At 39.5% G+C, this 18611-nt stretch overlaps 1 protein-coding gene across 2 annotated transcripts; it reads right to left on the bottom strand.

Annotated features, from left to right (window-relative positions):
- Positions 1–940: 940 nt before the first annotated feature.
- On the bottom strand, positions 941–18604 carry LOC101486983 (uncharacterized). 2 transcript variants are annotated; one of them, XM_004574694.3, is made up of 10 exons: positions 18164–18604; positions 8051–8257; positions 7836–7947; positions 7628–7718; positions 6905–6992; positions 6641–6774; positions 6274–6478; positions 5174–5258; positions 4967–5045; positions 941–4287 (listed from the first exon to the last, which is right to left on the bottom strand). In XM_004574694.3, exons 2-10 carry the CDS (start codon positions 8139–8141, stop codon positions 3307–3309), a joined length of 1866 nt encoding a protein of 621 aa, XP_004574751.3. In that variant the 5' UTR covers positions 8142–8257; positions 18164–18604; the 3' UTR covers positions 941–3306. The 2 variants fall into 2 exon arrangements, with proteins under 2 accessions (XP_004574751.3, XP_004574752.3); XM_004574695.6 differs by lacking the exon at positions 18164–18604 and adding an exon at positions 13990–14174.
- Between the last annotated feature and the right edge of the window lie 7 nt (positions 18605–18611).

The following is an 18611-nucleotide window of genomic DNA, read 5'->3' as shown; positions in this document are numbered from 1 at the left end:
GTTGTGGCTCTAATGTGAAAGGGGATATAATATAACATATTATAATATAATATAATGTAATATAATATTGGATAATATGGTGTGATATGATAAATCTACCCTACCGCCTACTGGTGTTGGCCAGAGGGGCCGATGGCGCAATATGGCAGCCTGGCTTCTGTCAGTCTGCCCCAGGGCAGCTGTGGCTACAACCGTAGCTGCCTCCACCAGTGTGTGAATGTGAGAGTGAATGAATAGTGGCATTGTAAAGCGCTTTGGGTGCCTTGAAAAGCGCTATATAAATCCACTCCATTATTATTGTTATTATTAAATTACTTACGAGTTTAATTTGTCAGCAACTTTCTGCCAGCCCTCTCTCCTTGCTTTTGCAGCCTTTGCAGTGTTCCCTTGCGTTTTAATTAAACTCTGAAACTCCTGAAATCCCTCACTCAAGAGTTCTTGCTCTGCTGCCGAAAAATACCGAGCGCGCTCCTTCGACATTTTCGCCGACCAATCAAAGGGTTGCCGATCAATGTTTCTACTATCGATGCATAGCCCCTGTTGGGCCACCCAGTGATCTCACATTACTTCATCCAGCTATACTAATCGTCAACAACAGGTGTGTTCGGGGAACCGGATTAGCGAGCTCAGAGTTAGCGCGATGATTTGGTCTTGGATGTTTCATTTGATCTTGGATGTAGTAAGCGACGTACGAAGCACAGGGCCCAGGTCTTTCCAGTGTTTTCAAAATTGTGTTTTTCAGATTCACATCAAAACTTCACACAGACACACACACGTTCGTTTTCACATCTTAGTGAGGACACTGAATTGACATATTACCCCTTAACCAACCATCAGAAATCAATGCCTAACCCTAACCCTTACCCAAAAACCTAACCATGACCCAATGGCACCCCTAACCTCAAAATGACATGTTGAGCCAAAAAACTGCAAAATTGCATGTATTTCTCGTTAATTTTTATTGAGATTTTAACCATTTTTAGTTTTCATGGAAAATAACTGTTATTCATGAAATGACATAATTTCAAATAACTTCTTAAAGTCAGTAAATAGCTGCCACACAAGAATAAATAAAATCTAATTTATGATATTTAACGGAGTTAGAAGTTAGCAGGAAGTTAGCTCACTAGCTTCTATCTAGATACAATATAGCATGTCCTGACTGCGGGGCTTTGGAAACAAATTAAAACGTACAGTTCTGTTATCACTTCCAACATAAATGAAGACAGAAAACTAAACAGCAGTGACGTTTGTAGGGTTACTGAAGTTTGGCTAGCTGGTATATAATGCTGTGCTACATGACCGCTAGTGACACAGCTATGTTAGCATAATATATACAAGCTAACTTTTTTCCACTCGATAAAAGTTAACGTGAGTGTTCTCGGTGGTCAGGAACAAATGTAATCGCATGGCAGGATGCTGTAAAAGGACCAAACTTCAGCCAGGAGAACAACTGAGATAATCCATCCACAATATGAGGTTAGTCATTCATATACTGCTGCATGGGCTGGGCTGTAGATTAGCGGTAATAAAAGCCGAGGGAGGTCAACAGTGATCACTGACTGTTTTAGGAGCTTTTTGAGATTAAATAGAAGAAAATACAAAACATTAAACAAGTTAACAACACAAAAGCCATATTAAACGCAGACTACTTTAGGCCCAGAAGTAGAATTCGTCACGTCATCACTTAACGACCGGATATGTTTCCTGCAATAAAGTTACCAAGTTAGTCTGTTACAAACAAGCAATCCAACATTGTTAAATACGCTGCTATATGGCCAAAAGTATTGGGCCACACCTCTGACTCAATGAATTCAGGTGTTTCAGTTCCATGACTACAGGTGTATAAAATTAAGCATCCATGCAGTCTGCCTTTGCAAGTATTTGTGAAAGAATGGGTCTGAACAGTTCACTGCTCTCACAGTGTGGTACCGTAATACTATGTCAGACAACATAAGCTGAGATAAAAGCCACCAAGGCTCTGCACCAGTGTTGGTCAAGTTACTTGAAAAAAGTAATCAGTAACTAATTACTGATTACTTCCCCCCAAAATTAATCCCGTTACTTTACTGATTACTTATTTTCAAAAGTAATTAATTACTTAGTTACTTAGTTACTTTTTAAAAACACGATTTACAACCTGAATAGGTGATAAAGCGATAGATCTTTCAGCCCAATTCTACTTTTTCTACATAATCCATCATACAAAATGTAATCAAATGGAAAAGTCCCTTTTTAAAACTTGTTTTATTAGTTTTAATCTTTTAACTTTATGCATCAAGCAAAAATTTTATTATATGCAACATTCTCTGACTGGAAGAAATTTGTTTAATATTTAAACCTATTTTCTGCACATTCCCGCACATAAAATATATTTTTTTTGTGTTTACACTCAGTCTTTCAAATAGATGCAAGTGAAACACAGCAGAAAATAAATAAAATCAAAGACTCAGCGGCCCTTTTGCTCTATTTTCACCTGTAAAGCAAGAGTGGCGTAGGCGGAGGTTTGCCCTGGGGCAGGTTTTTGTCACTTTTTATGGAATCAAACTTAAAGTAAGGTCAGTACTTCCACGCTTTAAACGCTGCATGCTCATACTCTCTTCTGCACTCGATATATTATCCATTGTTGATCTGCACACAGCTGCTGTCACGAACGTCGCACTTGCTTACCTTACTGTCATGAGACATTCTCGCAAAAAAATCACGGTTTTAGTAACACAGTAACGCAGCGTTCCTACGGGAAAGTAACGGTAATCAAATTACCGTTTTTGCAACAGTAATCCCTTACTTTACTCATTACTTGAAAAAAGTAATCGGATTACGCGTTACTGCCCATCTCTGCTCTGTACAGCTCCAAACCTCCTCTGCCACTGACATCAGGATAAAAAATGTGCACTGGAAGCTTCATGGTATGGATTTAAATCGCTCAATATGTATGTGGCCAAAAACTTTAGTCCATGTAGGGAAGTTTACCACAGTTTACCACAGTTTACACAGATTTACGCAGTTTAGAGTCAGTCAGGTCAGCTAGTGTGATGGCAGAGAGGGCAGCCTTTACATTGTAGAAAGAGTCACATTATTTTATTCTGGGGTGACAGTATGAGCTTCTGAGCAGGCATAAATATTGATATAAATATATAAAAAACAAAAGTAAAATACATTCATGAAACTGTCAAAGTTGCTGAAAACTGAGCAGAAGAGAAAGAATTATGTGATGTCACATTTTCCTGAGAACTGACTGACTGTGATGACTCCTCCAAGTGCTACATGCTATGTTGTCCTGCTAGTTGAGCCTGCTGTCTGTTCTCAGCCGTCCTCCTGTTTCACTGGCATATATCCATCACCAGAGGGCTCCACCGACCTGCCTGTTGACATCAGAGCAAACCCCTGTGTCATGTGACCTGGCTGGAGCTGCAACGCTGGACTCAGTCGTGGCCCAGGCAAGTTCAGAGGCAGTTGTGGAAAAGAGAGCAGGGAGCATGGTAAAGCACTGGAAGGATGAGGCGGAAACAGGAAGCGTGTAGATTCAGTGGACTTATCAACATCCTCCATGCCCTCATCCTGACTCAGCTGCTCCTCTCCCCCACTGCTAACACCTGAATCCAAGCTGGGAAGCTCCGGGCTGTCAGCCTGCTGTTTCTCCACTCGCTCATAATCAGAACAAACCTGGATAGACTTGCCAAACACACCTCCGCTGCTTCCAAACAACCTCTGAAAATCTGCCTTTTGTTTATTCCCTCCCTCCTTCTCTTCCTCACCCTCAGGTTCTTCATTATGGCTATCAGTCATATTGATGCTATCTGCCTCCATGCTCTCTTCACTGACCTCTTCACAACTGCACATGCCTGAATCTAGACTCTGGAGCCTAAATCGATCATTGTCGAGCCTCTCAGTTTTCTCGTAGTCTGAAATCACCTGCACTGACTCACTGTTACTGCTGCCTTTGAGCAGCAACATTAACGTCTCCTTTTCTTTCTCTCTCGCTTCATCACTTTCCTGTTCTGCGCTTTTTCCTTCACCCTGAGTACCAACAGGACCATAAGGCGTGTCAACCGCACAGGGCTTCAGATTCCCAGCAGTGAGTGAGGAAATAGGAGGAGGGCTACAAAGCTCAGAGTAACTTGGGTTAGTGAAGCTGGAGCTGGTGGAGTCATAGCTGCCTTTGTTCAACACCATCTTCTCATCTGGCTTGTAGGCCACAGCAGCATCCACAGGTGAGATTAATTCTACAGTGATAATTTCCACTGGTTTCAAGAAGGAGTGAAAGTATTCACTGGAGAACCCACTCTGGAGGAGAGAAAGTCACAGAACAGAAGAGATTAGAAAGATTTGAAATATACTAGATATTCAGTCTGCACTTCAAGACCAGGATTAAAAAGACGAATGGATCGGTGATCAATTTTGTTTGTCTGGTTAGACTGTCTGCAGCACAACTTTCAGTAATTCTCTTTTTATGTTGCATGCTGTGTCTGTTTATGAGCTGCAGTTATCTCATTTTTATTTGTAGATGGTTATGACAAAGTATTGAACTGAAAACTAAAGAAGATTCAGTATTCGACTGTAAACGACCACGGCTGACCCAGTGGCATTTTAATCATTCTTTATTAATACTTGATGGTTGCTGTGCACACGCAGGACCCACTACAGTATTTAAGTAGGCGGGGCATGATTGCAGATGCCATGCAGGTGCGTCTGCCATCCCTGCACGGCACCGCAAGCCACGGCCTGCCACATCGACTTACAGTCATATGTGGCTGACACACAGCTCAAAATAAATGCTAACGATAGCTGCTAGTCATGTACATTTACTGCAAACATGTTCACCATGATAGTACACAAATGTTATTTTTTACTGCCCTGAAATGGCAGCTTCAATTGTTTTTCATTTTAAACTGTAAACTGTAACCTGATTACATGATTTAACAGTAGAGAGTAAAGAGGACGCATCTACAGCCTGTATGCTTACCTTAAAATGTACATTCTGCAGGGAGGATTTTCCTGGGTCTGGTACGGGCTGACCTTTCATTGTCTTTACTACATAAACCCTGAGGCAACAAAATTACAATCAAAACCGAAGCTGTCAAAAAGAATCTTTTTGTTTTTAATACATCATACCAGAATAACTAATCATAATATACTGCACATTGAGATATTTTTGGAAAAGTTTGCTTACCAGTGTTTTTTAGTTGTGCAGAGAATGACTGCCATTAACACTACAACACCTGCTGTAATTATGCACACAACAAGTGTAGGAACATCTGAAAAATACAAAAAAACCAAAAAACAGAATAGAATAACTTTATCGTCCACACTAATGGAAAATTGTCTTTGGTTCACCAAGTCAAAAATCAACCAGGCAATAAAATCATAATAAAAATATTGGTAGGAATCAGACCACATTCAAACCTAAGCATAAATAACACTCCAATATACCTATAGAAATACTTCACAGTATATGATGGATTTTTTTAAAATATTAAATGCTTTTGACACAAAGGATCTCTTATAGACTTTTTTGCTAGCTAGAGGCATCTTGTAACGTCATCCTGACAGCATTAATTCAAAATCAGAGTGAAGAGGGTGTTTGGGGTCAGTAACAATAGACCAGGCTTTCCTTAAGACAGCTTGAAGATACTAGATTCCAATCAAGGCTGCTATCGACCAGTAATTGTTCTGGTAGTTCTAACAATCATGTTACAAAATAACAAAATATTCTCCAATTAGCTTTCCTGTAAATGGAATGAGCATAAAAAAAATAAATCTTGTCCTTAAAATGTGTTTCCAGATACTTAAAGATATTAATGACTCTCACAGACTGATCAGAAAGTGAAGCCGGTCATGGGGATTGGGTAATTCAAGACAAGCTTTTTCATTTTTAATAAGGAAATAATGAAATTTACACCCTTCTTTCAACCTGCATCCCTGAGCAAAACCATTAGGGCTCGAGTTCCTATAGAAGACCAACAATAGCCATATCATCAGCATATTTTCACATTTTCACTTTCCTATCTTGGAGCTGCACGTCATTTACATAAACAGAGAATAACAATGGTACTGACTGTACTGACTTCATCAGGTAAAACAAATACAGAATTTCTGTGGGCTTTAGTTGCTCTTATAAAATGTGTGTCCTTGTTGTACTGAAACAGAAGACAGAGCCGATCACGTTAGCTTAGAAAAATGAGAGAAGGCAGGACTGAATGTAAAAGAGAACTCTGCAGAGTTTCTTAAACTAAACTATTTGTCTTTGGAGCCATTTGGCAAAAAAAGTACCTGATGGTGGTTTTCTTTTTCCTACTGGTGACTCCCATGATGCAGTGGGGCTCCAGTCACTCCAGGCTCCCTTGGGTCGAGGTTTAACAGACCGCACACGAACTCGTACCTCGTACTTCTCGCCTTGTATCAGTTTGTCTGGGTCCAGCTCTGCCCTGCACTCATTCTCGCACTGAATGTCACCTTTTTTCTGAAAGGGGGGATCCTGACAGACAGAAAGATTTTTATATCACTTTATTTACTCTTGCTATGAATTCACACAAACACAGGGCAAGGATCATGTGTACACACTATTTAAACGTGCACTTTCAGGATCTCGACTTCATACCCAAACTCATTCACATTGTGATACAAAATCTAAACTTACACTCCATGACTGATCCTGCTGCTTCCACTGCACTTCACTTTCGTATGAGTTGATCATTTCATGTTCGGGGTCTTCGGACAACCAGGAAACAGAGGTGACGTTGACTTCTGGCTTCGAAGGAGGATTCACCTTTACTGTAAGAGTGTGCACATGAACACACACACACACACACACACACACACACGAATCAGACAAATATGTTCTATGGGCTCCGTAAATAGGTCATATTGTAAGTAACAATGAGGTAGTATAGATTACACTCACTGTGACAGGACGGCATGTAGGAAGTGTTTAGACTCTGCTTCATATGAGCACAGCTCAGATTCATGGACAACACATGGAGAGACCGAAACTGAAATAAATTGTTTTGAAAAATTAATAAAATGATCCAAAACTAGTGAAGATCTAAATCGATTGGTAAATTTAAAATGTTTTGATTCAAATCTACAGATAATAGTTTCGATGTAAATCTAGAAGTGATGTATATATGCTTGAGGCTTGAGGTTTTCCTTGGTGTCACAGAGTGAAATTCACAAGGGTGGGACCAGTTATGCTTCTTCTTCATTTCTGACATATTATTATTTCATATGTGCAGGTATACCCGCACATATTAGAAAAAAAGGGGTCCAGAATGCTCTCTCAGTTTAGCTTCTACGTTTTGAGAAATTAGCATTTTCACACAGTAGTCTGTGTCTGCACAGAGGCCATAATTAGCTTTAATTTCACTTCATGTGCAAAAAAGTAAAAATAAAAAAGAAGCCTGATCCTGGAGTTGTACTTCCTGAAATTCATACATAGATACTCTAATATTAAATGGAAAGCAGTGTGCTTTAAATGTCCTGCTGGCCATATGCTCATCACAGGATTCTTCACAGCTGTCTATACCTTAAAAAGCAGATGATTCTTTTTTTCTCTCTTCTACAGATTTTAAACATATTTTTAATAAACAGGGTATCCACCAACAATGCTAGTTGTTTACACACTCACAGTGTATTCCATTTCAAAGATGAGGGAGCACTCCTTTAGGTCTGGTCTGGACATGTCAACAGACTTTAGGTGACAGGAAGTGCTGTAAGAGCTGAGAAGAAGAATATTCATTAGATTTTGCTGTAGATGATGTTACTGATGACATTTGTGACTCGTGTATTGTAAGTATTATGCATCTAGGTTTTCTTTTTGTGATTGAGGTCCTTACATGTAGGGACCTTCATACTGAGCATGTATGGTGCATGCAGTGTCATCAGACACGTATTTGCTGTTCCACAAACATGTGATGTTTCTATTGTAGTCAGTGTAGCAAGTGAGATCTGTGAGAATTAAAACAGGAGAGATTAAATGAAAATGAGTAAATATGTCAAACAACAGATCTTAAAATCAGTTAAACATGAATAAAGAGGAATAAAGACTAACTCTCTGGAAGCCTGGGACACTCATCACTTGTGCAGAGCAGCAGCAGAGGCAGCAGAATAAACAGGGAAAGTCTTTTCTTATTTCTCTCCATTTGTTAAGTCCTTTGAGGCCACTGGGATGGTTTGTTTCCAAAGCTCAGTGACTGGAAGATTTGAAGCATTGTAGTCGCTCCAGACTTTGGCTCACTGCTTCCCAATTTTTCTCATCCTGCCCAGATAAAAAATAAATAAATTTAAAGTGTTTATTAAATCATCTGGTTGACAAGATGCAACAATGTGACAGAGATACACATAGAAAAAAAACTGCTGCCTACAAACACATCAAGAATAAGTTGTAACATAAGCAGTCGATGGAAAAACAGAAATAGAAGTGTTTCAGATCCTGCCCCACTCCTCTGCGGTTCCACATCTGTACAAATGTGACATTTGTTCTCTTGCAGTAACAGGATAAATGAACAATGATGATTTGAGACAACAAAGTTCCAGTGTAAATCAGGCTTATGCATCAAAATCAACACCAAATACAATGTCATTGATATTTCCTTTTTCAGGGTAAAACAAGACCAGCTGTTTTTTCTGAAAGGCCACACTCATACAGCCATTAAAACAGGTAATGAAAAGAAATACTCTGGTCAAATTCTCATTTTACACTCAGCCACGCACACTCAAGACATGCAAAACCTTTCATCAGCTTCCTTTTTGGAACATACAACAGTCTGCCTTTTTCATCCCACCCACATTTGTGCAAAAATGTCAGCAGTTTCCATTCAATCTCCACTGGAATTCAGCACAACTATTTAATAAAATACAGTTTAAATATCAAACAGTTCTCTTAATAAAACAATAATAATAATTGTGTCAGCTACACAAACCCAAACAGATAAAAGGAAAAAAAAAAGGTTGAATTCGTTGCTTTTCAATTCAAGCAATTAACACTGTAGAGGATCTTACTTTGAATCGGCACTGCTCTCCAGACTAAAATGTGAACTTCTGATTAATTATTCTTCACTTCTGAGCATCTGAAGCATGTCAACACGTGTTTCTTACTTCCTATCATTTCTTTCAACTGACAGATAAGGTTAAATTTAGTACCTGATGACACATTTAAACATGCAGTCAAGTAAAAACTGGCAGCTTCTGCGTTAATGTTTCAGTTTTAAACTTCATCATCATTTATTAGTTTGTTGACTACAGCCTGCCATTTCCCCCAGCCTGTTGGATTTTTAACCGTGCACAGCAATGCACACAAAGGGCATGCTACAGCTAATACTTATAAATGTATTAGCTGCAGCTGCTTTTGCATGTGGACCGCAATGACATTTAAACTCTGTGAAAAACAGGATGAAAAAAAAATGTGTTTGTGTGGATTCGTGGTTCTTGTGGTTTTGCAGCCAAGTGCAAGCTGACCCACAAACACCCAGAGCCTGACCTAAAACTTTCACCTTTTTTTAAAAGCATTTTATCTCATTGATATTCAAGCGAACATTTCTTTTCATTGTGATTAACGCAAACATATTAAGTTTATACTGCACAGCGCTGACGTAGATTCTTTACATGTTTAGATTCACATTCATAACATAACATGTATTCTGCTTTGTAGCATGATAGAAAACCTAAACCTGAACCTGCAGCTAAAACCCTAAATATTATCTTCAGCCACAATCCATAGAATAACTGTCTAACAAACTACGTTCCAAGTGTCATGCAGAAGTCAACACTTGTGGCAGTTCGTGGCAAGTATACCATGAGTTGCTGCAGTTTAAAATGCAGTGGAACATTTTAAAAATCATTTACTGATAAATATTTGTGGTGCCAGTATCATTTCTTTAAAAAAAAGAAAAAAAAAAGAAGAAAAAGTGTTGTTCTCCTTTTTTTTTAGCCCAAACCGCTGCACACTACTGTTTTTCTTCCATTTCCGTGCACAGGGGAAAGCACATTATGTTGGTGCTTCTATGGTCACCTGTTTGCAAGGTTTAATAAAGGTCAAAATGTTTTTCTGAGAACTCAAATGTTCCATTATTCTGACAGGTTCACTTCCTGCTAACGGCACTTCTTAAAAAAAACTTAATCTGATTGCATGCAATGAGCTCAGACTTACATGATTTTAATAAATGGAGTATACAATTTCCAGTCATGCACATTACAAGAAAGTGCTTTAGTAGTCAGGAAGTTGATAAGCTTAACAGGAGGCACTTTGTGTAAAAATTAACAAGATGTCAGTTGATACAAAAGGTGAGGGGGGGAAGTTACACTAACTACATCCTCTTAAAATGTACTATTAGATTGAGTCATGTGCTGCAGCATAAAGCAAGATCAGTTCCATCCTGACATTGAGACTCTCTGATGAGAGCTCTTCTAGGGTGACAATGTTGCATGTAGTGATCCAAGAAGATAACAGCCTTGCAATCTTCCAGAATAAAAAAGAGAAACACCAGTATGGGATAGGAAATGAAGTAGATTACTTATTGTGTCAAATTATGATATGAGACTGCTTATATTTTATTCGTTATCTGATCTTCCGCATGCAAATGGTCTGACAACATACACCTACCTGACACCGCTAATGCACTGCTGCTCCTCAGTGTGAGGAATCTGTAGAAACTGACCTTTCACTCTACCAGATCTATAAAGGTCGCACTGCAGTCACATCAATCTGTAGCAGACGGCTCAAACAAGGCGCATGTTTGATGTGGGTGTTTTGGTTTAATCACAGCTAACTCTTTCTTCTTGCGTGGGTAGAAGTCCTCTGCAGTTAAAGCATTCAGACAGACTTTCAAAGAACGGTGAGTCTTTTAAATGCAAAAGATTCATCATGAAGTTCCATGAGCTTCTGTGCCCACACTTACCTTTATTCAACTTCAACAATATCACTAGTAAACACTGCACACATTTTCATAGCTATGATGACAGAGCCAAGCTATATTTATCTTTGAAGCCAGGTGAAACTGTCCATTTAGTCACATTTAAGCATTTCTTAAAGACATAAAGGTCTGGATTATGTAAAATTGTCTACTTGTAACCTCTGGTGTTGTGTATGGAATACAGAGCATGAAATGATTCACTGTAATTACTTTGGATAGGAATGCCTCAGCCTCAATTATTTCCACTCTGACAAACCATCTTTTTTACCCTTACAGTGTCATCAAAGCCAAGTCTTATGGACAGCCTTGTTTCAGCTGAGTAATATTGTCCAATTATGTCCAACGTTTCTGAGTTCAAGTATCTCGGGGTCTTGTTTGCGAGTGATGGGAGAAGGGATCGACAGACGGATTGGTGCTGCGGCTGCAGTGATGCCGACGCTGCACCGGTCCGTCGTGGTGAAGAGAGAGCTGAGTGTAAAAGCGAAGCTCTCAATTTACCGGTCGATCTACGTCCCTACCCTCACCTATGGCCACGAGCTGTGGGTAGTGACCGAAAGAACGAGATTGCGGATACAAGAGGCAGAAATGAGCTTCCTCCCTAGGGTGGCTGGCCTCTCCCTTAGAGATAGGGTGAGAAGTTCAGCCATCCGGGAGGGGCTCAGAGTAGAACCGCTGCTCCTCCACATCGAAAGGAGCCAGCTGAGGTGGTTCGGGCATCTGACAAGGATGCCTCCTGGGCGCCTCCTGGGTGAGGTGTTCCGGGCATGTCCCACTGGGAAGAGGCCCTGGAGCAGACCCAGGACACACTGGAGAGATTATATCTCTCGGCTGGCCTGGGAACGCCTTGGTGTTCCCCGGATAAGCTGGAGGAGGTGGCTGGGGAGAGGGAGGTCTGGGCCTCTCTGCTTAGGCTGCTGCCCCCGCGACTTCTTCCGCGATAAAGCGGAAGAAGATGGATGGATTGTTTGTTTTTGGTTAGACTTCAACAAGACTTTTTCTGTTATGGTGGATTTTTTTTTTTAAAAAGTTCATAAGACTGAAATCACAAGTCTGTTTTTAATCAAACCTGAAGTCATGTGATTAATGATACGAGTCAAAGTCATACTGGACAATCCACAGACTTCCCCAGCTAACAGGAGATTTGAATGATTTGCGTCAGTTGACCACTTATCCAATTGTGGAAAACCCGCTTTGTTAATAACTTCAGAAAATCAAGATTCCTCTTCTTGCCTCTTCTTATCAGACACTATCTTAATACTTTACCTTCTAAGAACCATTTTTCATATGTTAAGCACTAGTTCTCTTCATATCATTTGTCTACTGACTTTTGGACTTCCCCTACACTGGTCCGACAGCAAAGTGAAAAAGTTGACACTCTTTGATCTCTTTTTTTTCTCTTTCGTCTCTTTCTCTCTTTCCTTACTCACTTCACTGACACACGAGAAAAACAACCACAAACTGAATACAAATACACACTAAAAACTTAAACCACATCCTAACCCCTTTGTCTTCCCAGAAAGGTATGTTTGTTTCCAATAACAAAAAAAGCAACCATTCACAATCCAGAAAGTCTGCTCTTCATTTCTTGAACTACTTTTTTCTTGAAATTACTGGTGCAGCGGTTTCTGAAACCACAACTAGTGGTGAGCTGGAGTAACATGTTTTATTCATTTCTGTGGGCATACAGATCAGAACTGCTTCATAATAGTCATCATGTTAAGCTTCAGTCACATGGGCTTAAAGTCCGGTCCACCCTGTCAACCTACATGACTGACAAAAATGTCACTCATTAGATAGTTGGTGTCAGGAAATGCAGATTTTCCCTAAGCAACTGGTGGTTACCAGAAAGTTGCTGACCTGTCTGGGTATTTTTTCTTTCCTTCTTTTGTTTTTTGGCTGATGTTCAACCAAAAAGAGGCAGTAAAGATGTTTGTTGCTCTCTGACTATAAGTAGCTAAAATGAGCATGGTTGTCAGTTGGTGGAACCTTGTCTTGTTTACTGTAAGTGATTAATTGAAGTATCGTTATTATTATGATGTCAGAGACAAGAATCTGCCGAGTAGTTTTTATGTGATCAGATACTTGGAAATGAGATGGTTGGATTGATTATGCCGCTATGGCTTCAGTTCTTAACTGAAAGGGTTGAAGGTGGGATAAATTAGCATATCATAGCCGCAGTCTAGGAGTAGGCGTATCCTGAAACAACAGCGGCAGCAGCAGTATGACTGTTGAGCATGCAGGGACACATAATTTTGTAGACATACAATAAATCCCCTAAGCTGTTTCCTCTAATGCTGCTGGCAGGCAGAAATTTGGGTGTTTACAGCTTACCACGAGCTTTGTGAAATGTCTGAATTTCAATTTGTTTAATACTGTTTATGTGTAAAATCAACATGATAAACTTGCTTGTTAGCATGCTGACACATTTCAAACTGCAACCCCCAAAAAAGCTGTTGTGTGCATGGACAACTTTTGTTTATTTGACAAAACTATCCACATGTCCTTTTAGAAACCCTTTAACTCTGGCGTCCTTTCCTTCTCTCGCTCCTCCACACTATTTTGTGTCTTTGCTATTCTGCCACCTCCCCCTGCCTCACCCCCCCACCTATTTTCCTGTGCCATTTAAAGTGCACCTTTCCGAGTTAGCGTTTTTATTAAAAAGACAGCATTAGGTATCTTACTGGGACTAGTTTTTATATCTAAATATATTTCTGTCTACTTGGACCTTTTAGGTGATCTTTAGTGCAGAATATATTACAATTACAATATAACTGTGAAAAGTCTTGTTCACAATGATATTGTGGAAAATACAGTGAGAACTCTTGCATAAACACAATAGGTGAGCTTTAACTTGTTATGATTTTATGAATTAAATACAGAAAAAAGAAAGCCTTTTCCATTCATCACATGCACGTAACCAGCCACTTCTAATCTCGCTTCAGAGTAGACTTTATCACTTTCTCCATCACACTGCAACACCATCTTTCTTCACCGCAGGTTCATTCATTCATAGCAACTAAAAAATGTGTTTGATCTCTCTTAGAAAAGACCAAGTAAACCAAGTAAAAATTGAACTTACCGTTCCAGAGTTGTTCAGCGTGCTGTCATTTCCATGTCTGTAGGGTTATTCAGGCCGTGTACCCTAAACATTTCTTTGACTAAAGTTTTGCCGTCTTGCCTCTAGTGACGTATTGGAAAATTTTCTGAGAAAAGAAGAGGCTGCGGTGCTGTGGTTTCCCTTGGGGTTGTAACTCGGTGACATTCAATCAGCGTGTCAAGAAATGTGAAACATGGTGAAAACCCCTTTTTCTATGTTCGCATAAACACTTTCTGTTCCCTTTGCACTGAGTTTCTATTATTTGTTAAAAATACTATGACTTGGTAAGAAGTAAAAGTAATATGCTAGTGCAGAAACTATAATTTCATGCCTCTGTTTTGTTTGCTTTGCTAACTGAAATTCAGAGTCAACTCTTTTTAGGGCCAGGTTAAATGATTAGTTGGGAAATGTGCTTTCTTACTGAGAGTTTGATGGAAAGTTCGATATCTCATATGTTTACATAAGAAATATGAAGGTTAGCTTAGCAAGTGAGAAAGGCTGAGAATGGGGGAAACAGCTGGCTTACTAAATAAGCTTATTGGTTAATTGTGAAAACCTCTATTTGTCATCCTACCTGGTTTTTCTGTGGGTAAAAAGCAGTGTTGTTGTTACTGTAATGCATTTACCCGTTACTGAGTAATACAACACATCACTGTCCTAAATTTAGTTTTGTTCTCGTGTGCATGCACTCACACGGCAATCATCCCTCTGCAGTTTCCTGGAGGCACGATATAAGTGGCAGAACAGTCTATACTACAAAAAAGTGACTGTGCCCAGTTAATACACAACTATCCACTGCTGGTGAAATGCTATCAGTTTGGGAAAGGACTTGAAATTAGAGGTGCTGAAGTGTGCACGTGTGCTAGAGTGTCTTACTTTTTTTTAAATATGCCACCGTTGCAAGTACCACATCCAGCTGCACACAGCAGATGAAAATAGACAGCCTAAATCTGACCGAACTGGGCCTCACAGGTGAGAAAGTGTTAAAGACAATATTTTAACGCAGACACCAAAACAAATATTAATCACGTGCTGTGACACGTCAGGCACACACAAGCAGATCACCAAAAAGTAGGCCAGTCTCACGATTAGGGGGGCTTTTAAGCCACAGCACACAGGATATACAAGAAGCCAACTTGTGCATAACTTACTAGAACCTGGCCAGACATGTATAAAAGGTTTAGGCAATACATTTTGTTCATGAGGGGTTGAATAAAACCTTTAACCCCTCCAAAAATGATTTTCAACATGAGCTATACCTCTCATGTACTCATTTTCAATTCTGTCCATCCTCTTAGTAAAACATCTTGGTATTTTCAACTCTGCCACCTCCACGTCAGCCTCCTGCCTTTTTGTCAGTGCCACCGTCTCCAAACCATACATCATAGCAGGTTTCACCACCACACGGGAAATCTTTCCATTCACTCTTGTCACACATCAACCTTGACCCTCATCTCCACCCGCTGCACTCTCTTCTTCACCTCTGTTGTCTACTATATGAGGCTTTGGATGGTTGACCCCACCTTCACCACCTGTGCTAGTTGCATGTTTACCGTTCCACCTGTATCCCTCTCATTCTCACTCATGTATTCTATCTTCTACTGACTTTCATTCCTCTATTCTCCAGTGCAAACCTCCACATGTCCAGGCTCTCTGCTACCTTCTCGCCACTGCAAAATATCATCAGTAAGCATCGTTAGTCCACGTAGACCCTTGCCTGACTTCACCTGTCAGGCTGTCCATCACCATCAAAAACAGGAAAGGACTCAAAGTCAAACCCTGATGTAATCCCATACCCACCTTGAACTCATCTGGCACTTCTACCACACACCTAACCCACTGTCTCGCTGGCGTCCTGCATGTCTTGCGCCACACTCACATACACTTCTGATTTCCTAACACACTACCTCAGGCGCCCTATCATATGTTTTCTCTGGATCCATGAAGACACTGCAACCCCTTTTTGATGTTCCAGCAACACTTTTTAAAAAAAATATTTTTTGGCCTTTTTCTGGCTTTATTAGATGGAGACAGTGAAGACTGACAGGAACGCAAAAAGAGACAGAGGGGGAGACGTGCAGCACATGGTCGCCTGCTCATCCAACTATGCTAAACCAGTGCCCACCCAGCAACACTCTTAAAGCAAACATTACACCTGAAGTGCTCTTTCACAGCATGAAGCCATACCGCTACAGCTTTTCACATCATCTTTGTTCTTGGAAAGTAATGAAGAAGATGTGTACTTCTTCTCCATTACTCATGGGTCCTCTCAATCTCCAGGATTGTGTTAAACAATCTAGTTAAAAAGTCCACTGCCCTCTCTCCTAGAAACATCCAAACCTCCACTGTATGTCATCTGGATTAACTGCCTTTCCACTCTTCTAGAGCTGCCTCACTTCCTTGCTACTAATCCTCTGCACTTCCTCATTGGCTAACTATCCACTTTCCGTCCCCCTCTGGCTCTCGTTTTTTACATTCATTAGCTTCTTAAAGTATTCCTTTAATCTTCTCAGCACACTCTTCACGTCTTAGCACATTGCATATATTATAACTAATATTATAGTCGTATATATTATAATATTATACTAATATTTTGTACTGTTGTGACATCTTGTGGCGGGTATTAGCTGATTGCTCATTGCACCTTTTGTAACTACTGTTGACTGCTATGTAATGTCATTTGTCCATGATGCTTGACATTTTAAGGAAAAAAAATACGATTATGTTGTATTTTTACTTTCTAAATCATGCATTTCTGAGACGGATGAAAAAAGGAACAGTTTGTAAAGTGTTTTTACAACTTTATCTTTTATATTATTTTTCTGTCTGTGATGTCTGCCTTTGCACTGCTGCGAACAGAACATTAGATCTCTCTAAGCATCAATAGCATGCTAAAAACAGCTAACAGCAAGAGACCAACCAGAGATGGAAATATCTCAAGACTCTAGTTTCAAAAAAGCCTTGAACTCTAAAGAAAAAAAGACCTGAGGAAACACTTTCCTGATGGGTCTTAATGACAAGTTCCAACATTTATTTAAAACGTGATTTATATAAGTTATGGTGCCCATTAGACTCATAAAGGACATTAAAGCCAAGTTAAGATCACCAACTGTACATTAATAGTTATGTATAGACAAATAAATGATCGTAATATGAATTTAATTATGTAACTAACCAAAAGATACTTAATAAATGTCAAAATGTTGGAGGTGTTCTTGAAGAAAAACCTTCATTTACTGTTTGACGAGTAAATGCTTCACTGTTCCACAAGTTTTTTAACAATGTCAGTTTCAATTCTGTTCAATGTTATTTACATAGTACCAAATCAAAATAACAGTTCCCTCACAGCACTTTTTATTGTGATGTAAGGCCACTATAATGATAGAGCGAAGCCCCCAACAATAACATGACCCCCAAATAGCAAGCACTTGTCGACAGTGAGAAGGAAAAGCTCCCTTTTAACAGGAGGAAACCTCCAGCAGAACCAGATTCAGGGCGAGGCAGCCATCTGCTGCGACCGTTTGGGTGAGATTTACGACAACACTTTAACAAGAATTATTTAAGAATTAAAGCCATTTTTTATACAAAGTAACACATTTTTCAAGTGGATACAATCCTGAGACAACTCTGTGTGTAGATGCAGGTGCTCAGCAAAGCTGCTCAGAGAAACTAATTAAAAATACTCATGATTAAATGTTCAGACTATTTCACCTGAGCTCCTATTATACAACAGTGCTGAATGCCAAGGTTTAAAACTCTAGTGTAGTGCTGCCCTCGAGTGGAAGCTTTAGAAACACAAACTCAAATGGCATTTAATGTTGGTTATTATAAAGTGGAAAGGGATAAATATTAACTTCACAAAGATAACTTCACATTAAAGCCCTGAAAATATAATCAGTGTTAAAACAAGCGAGCTTTTTCTTATTGTTAGTATTTTTATTTGTTTTTAGTCTAACTAGAATTTATGTTGTGTTCTGAAATAAAATTAAATTAAACTTAAAATGTAAAAACCCCCAATTATTTATGACATAAAAAACAAACCAAGAGATTATCTTGGGACTTCACTGCTGTTCTAAGTTATCACCAACAACTTTCCCAAAGGAGCTCATGTTCACAGCAAGATAACAGAAATCTTTTATCAGAGCACCACACTCACCAGTTAAGAGCCAGGACAGGGTGACTACTCCCACACTGCAACAGCACAAATAATGAACATGTCCTCTCGGTGACACATGTACAACTATACTGCTCAGAAAAAGCAAAAGGCTTTTTTAATGCGAAAGAGGAAGAGAGGACATTTGAGTCTCACTTCCTTGTCACAGGTCAGCTTTAACATTTCAACTTATGTACAGCAACCCCTTTGCTATGCAGTGGAAAAATGCCTTACGTGTAATACGTGTGACTATCACTACGTCACAGCAAAGTGGGTTTTGATGCCACCTTTTTGTTTCCTTTAGTGCAAGTCTATTTTATATCTGTTCATGCTGAACTTTACTCAAGAAATGATTATTGTATATGGCAAAAGTGATTTACTTGTTATATTAAAAGCAATATTTTTAGCATCAACATTGCATCACTGAAATCATTTTAAGCCACCACAGAAA

This window comes from Maylandia zebra, linkage group LG6 (assembly GCF_041146795.1).
Source record: "Maylandia zebra isolate NMK-2024a linkage group LG6, Mzebra_GT3a, whole genome shotgun sequence".
NCBI classification, from domain to species: domain Eukaryota; kingdom Metazoa; phylum Chordata; class Actinopteri; order Cichliformes; family Cichlidae; genus Maylandia; species Maylandia zebra.
Note: the sequence above shows the minus strand (reverse complement) of the source record. Positions and strands in the feature narration are given on the sequence as shown.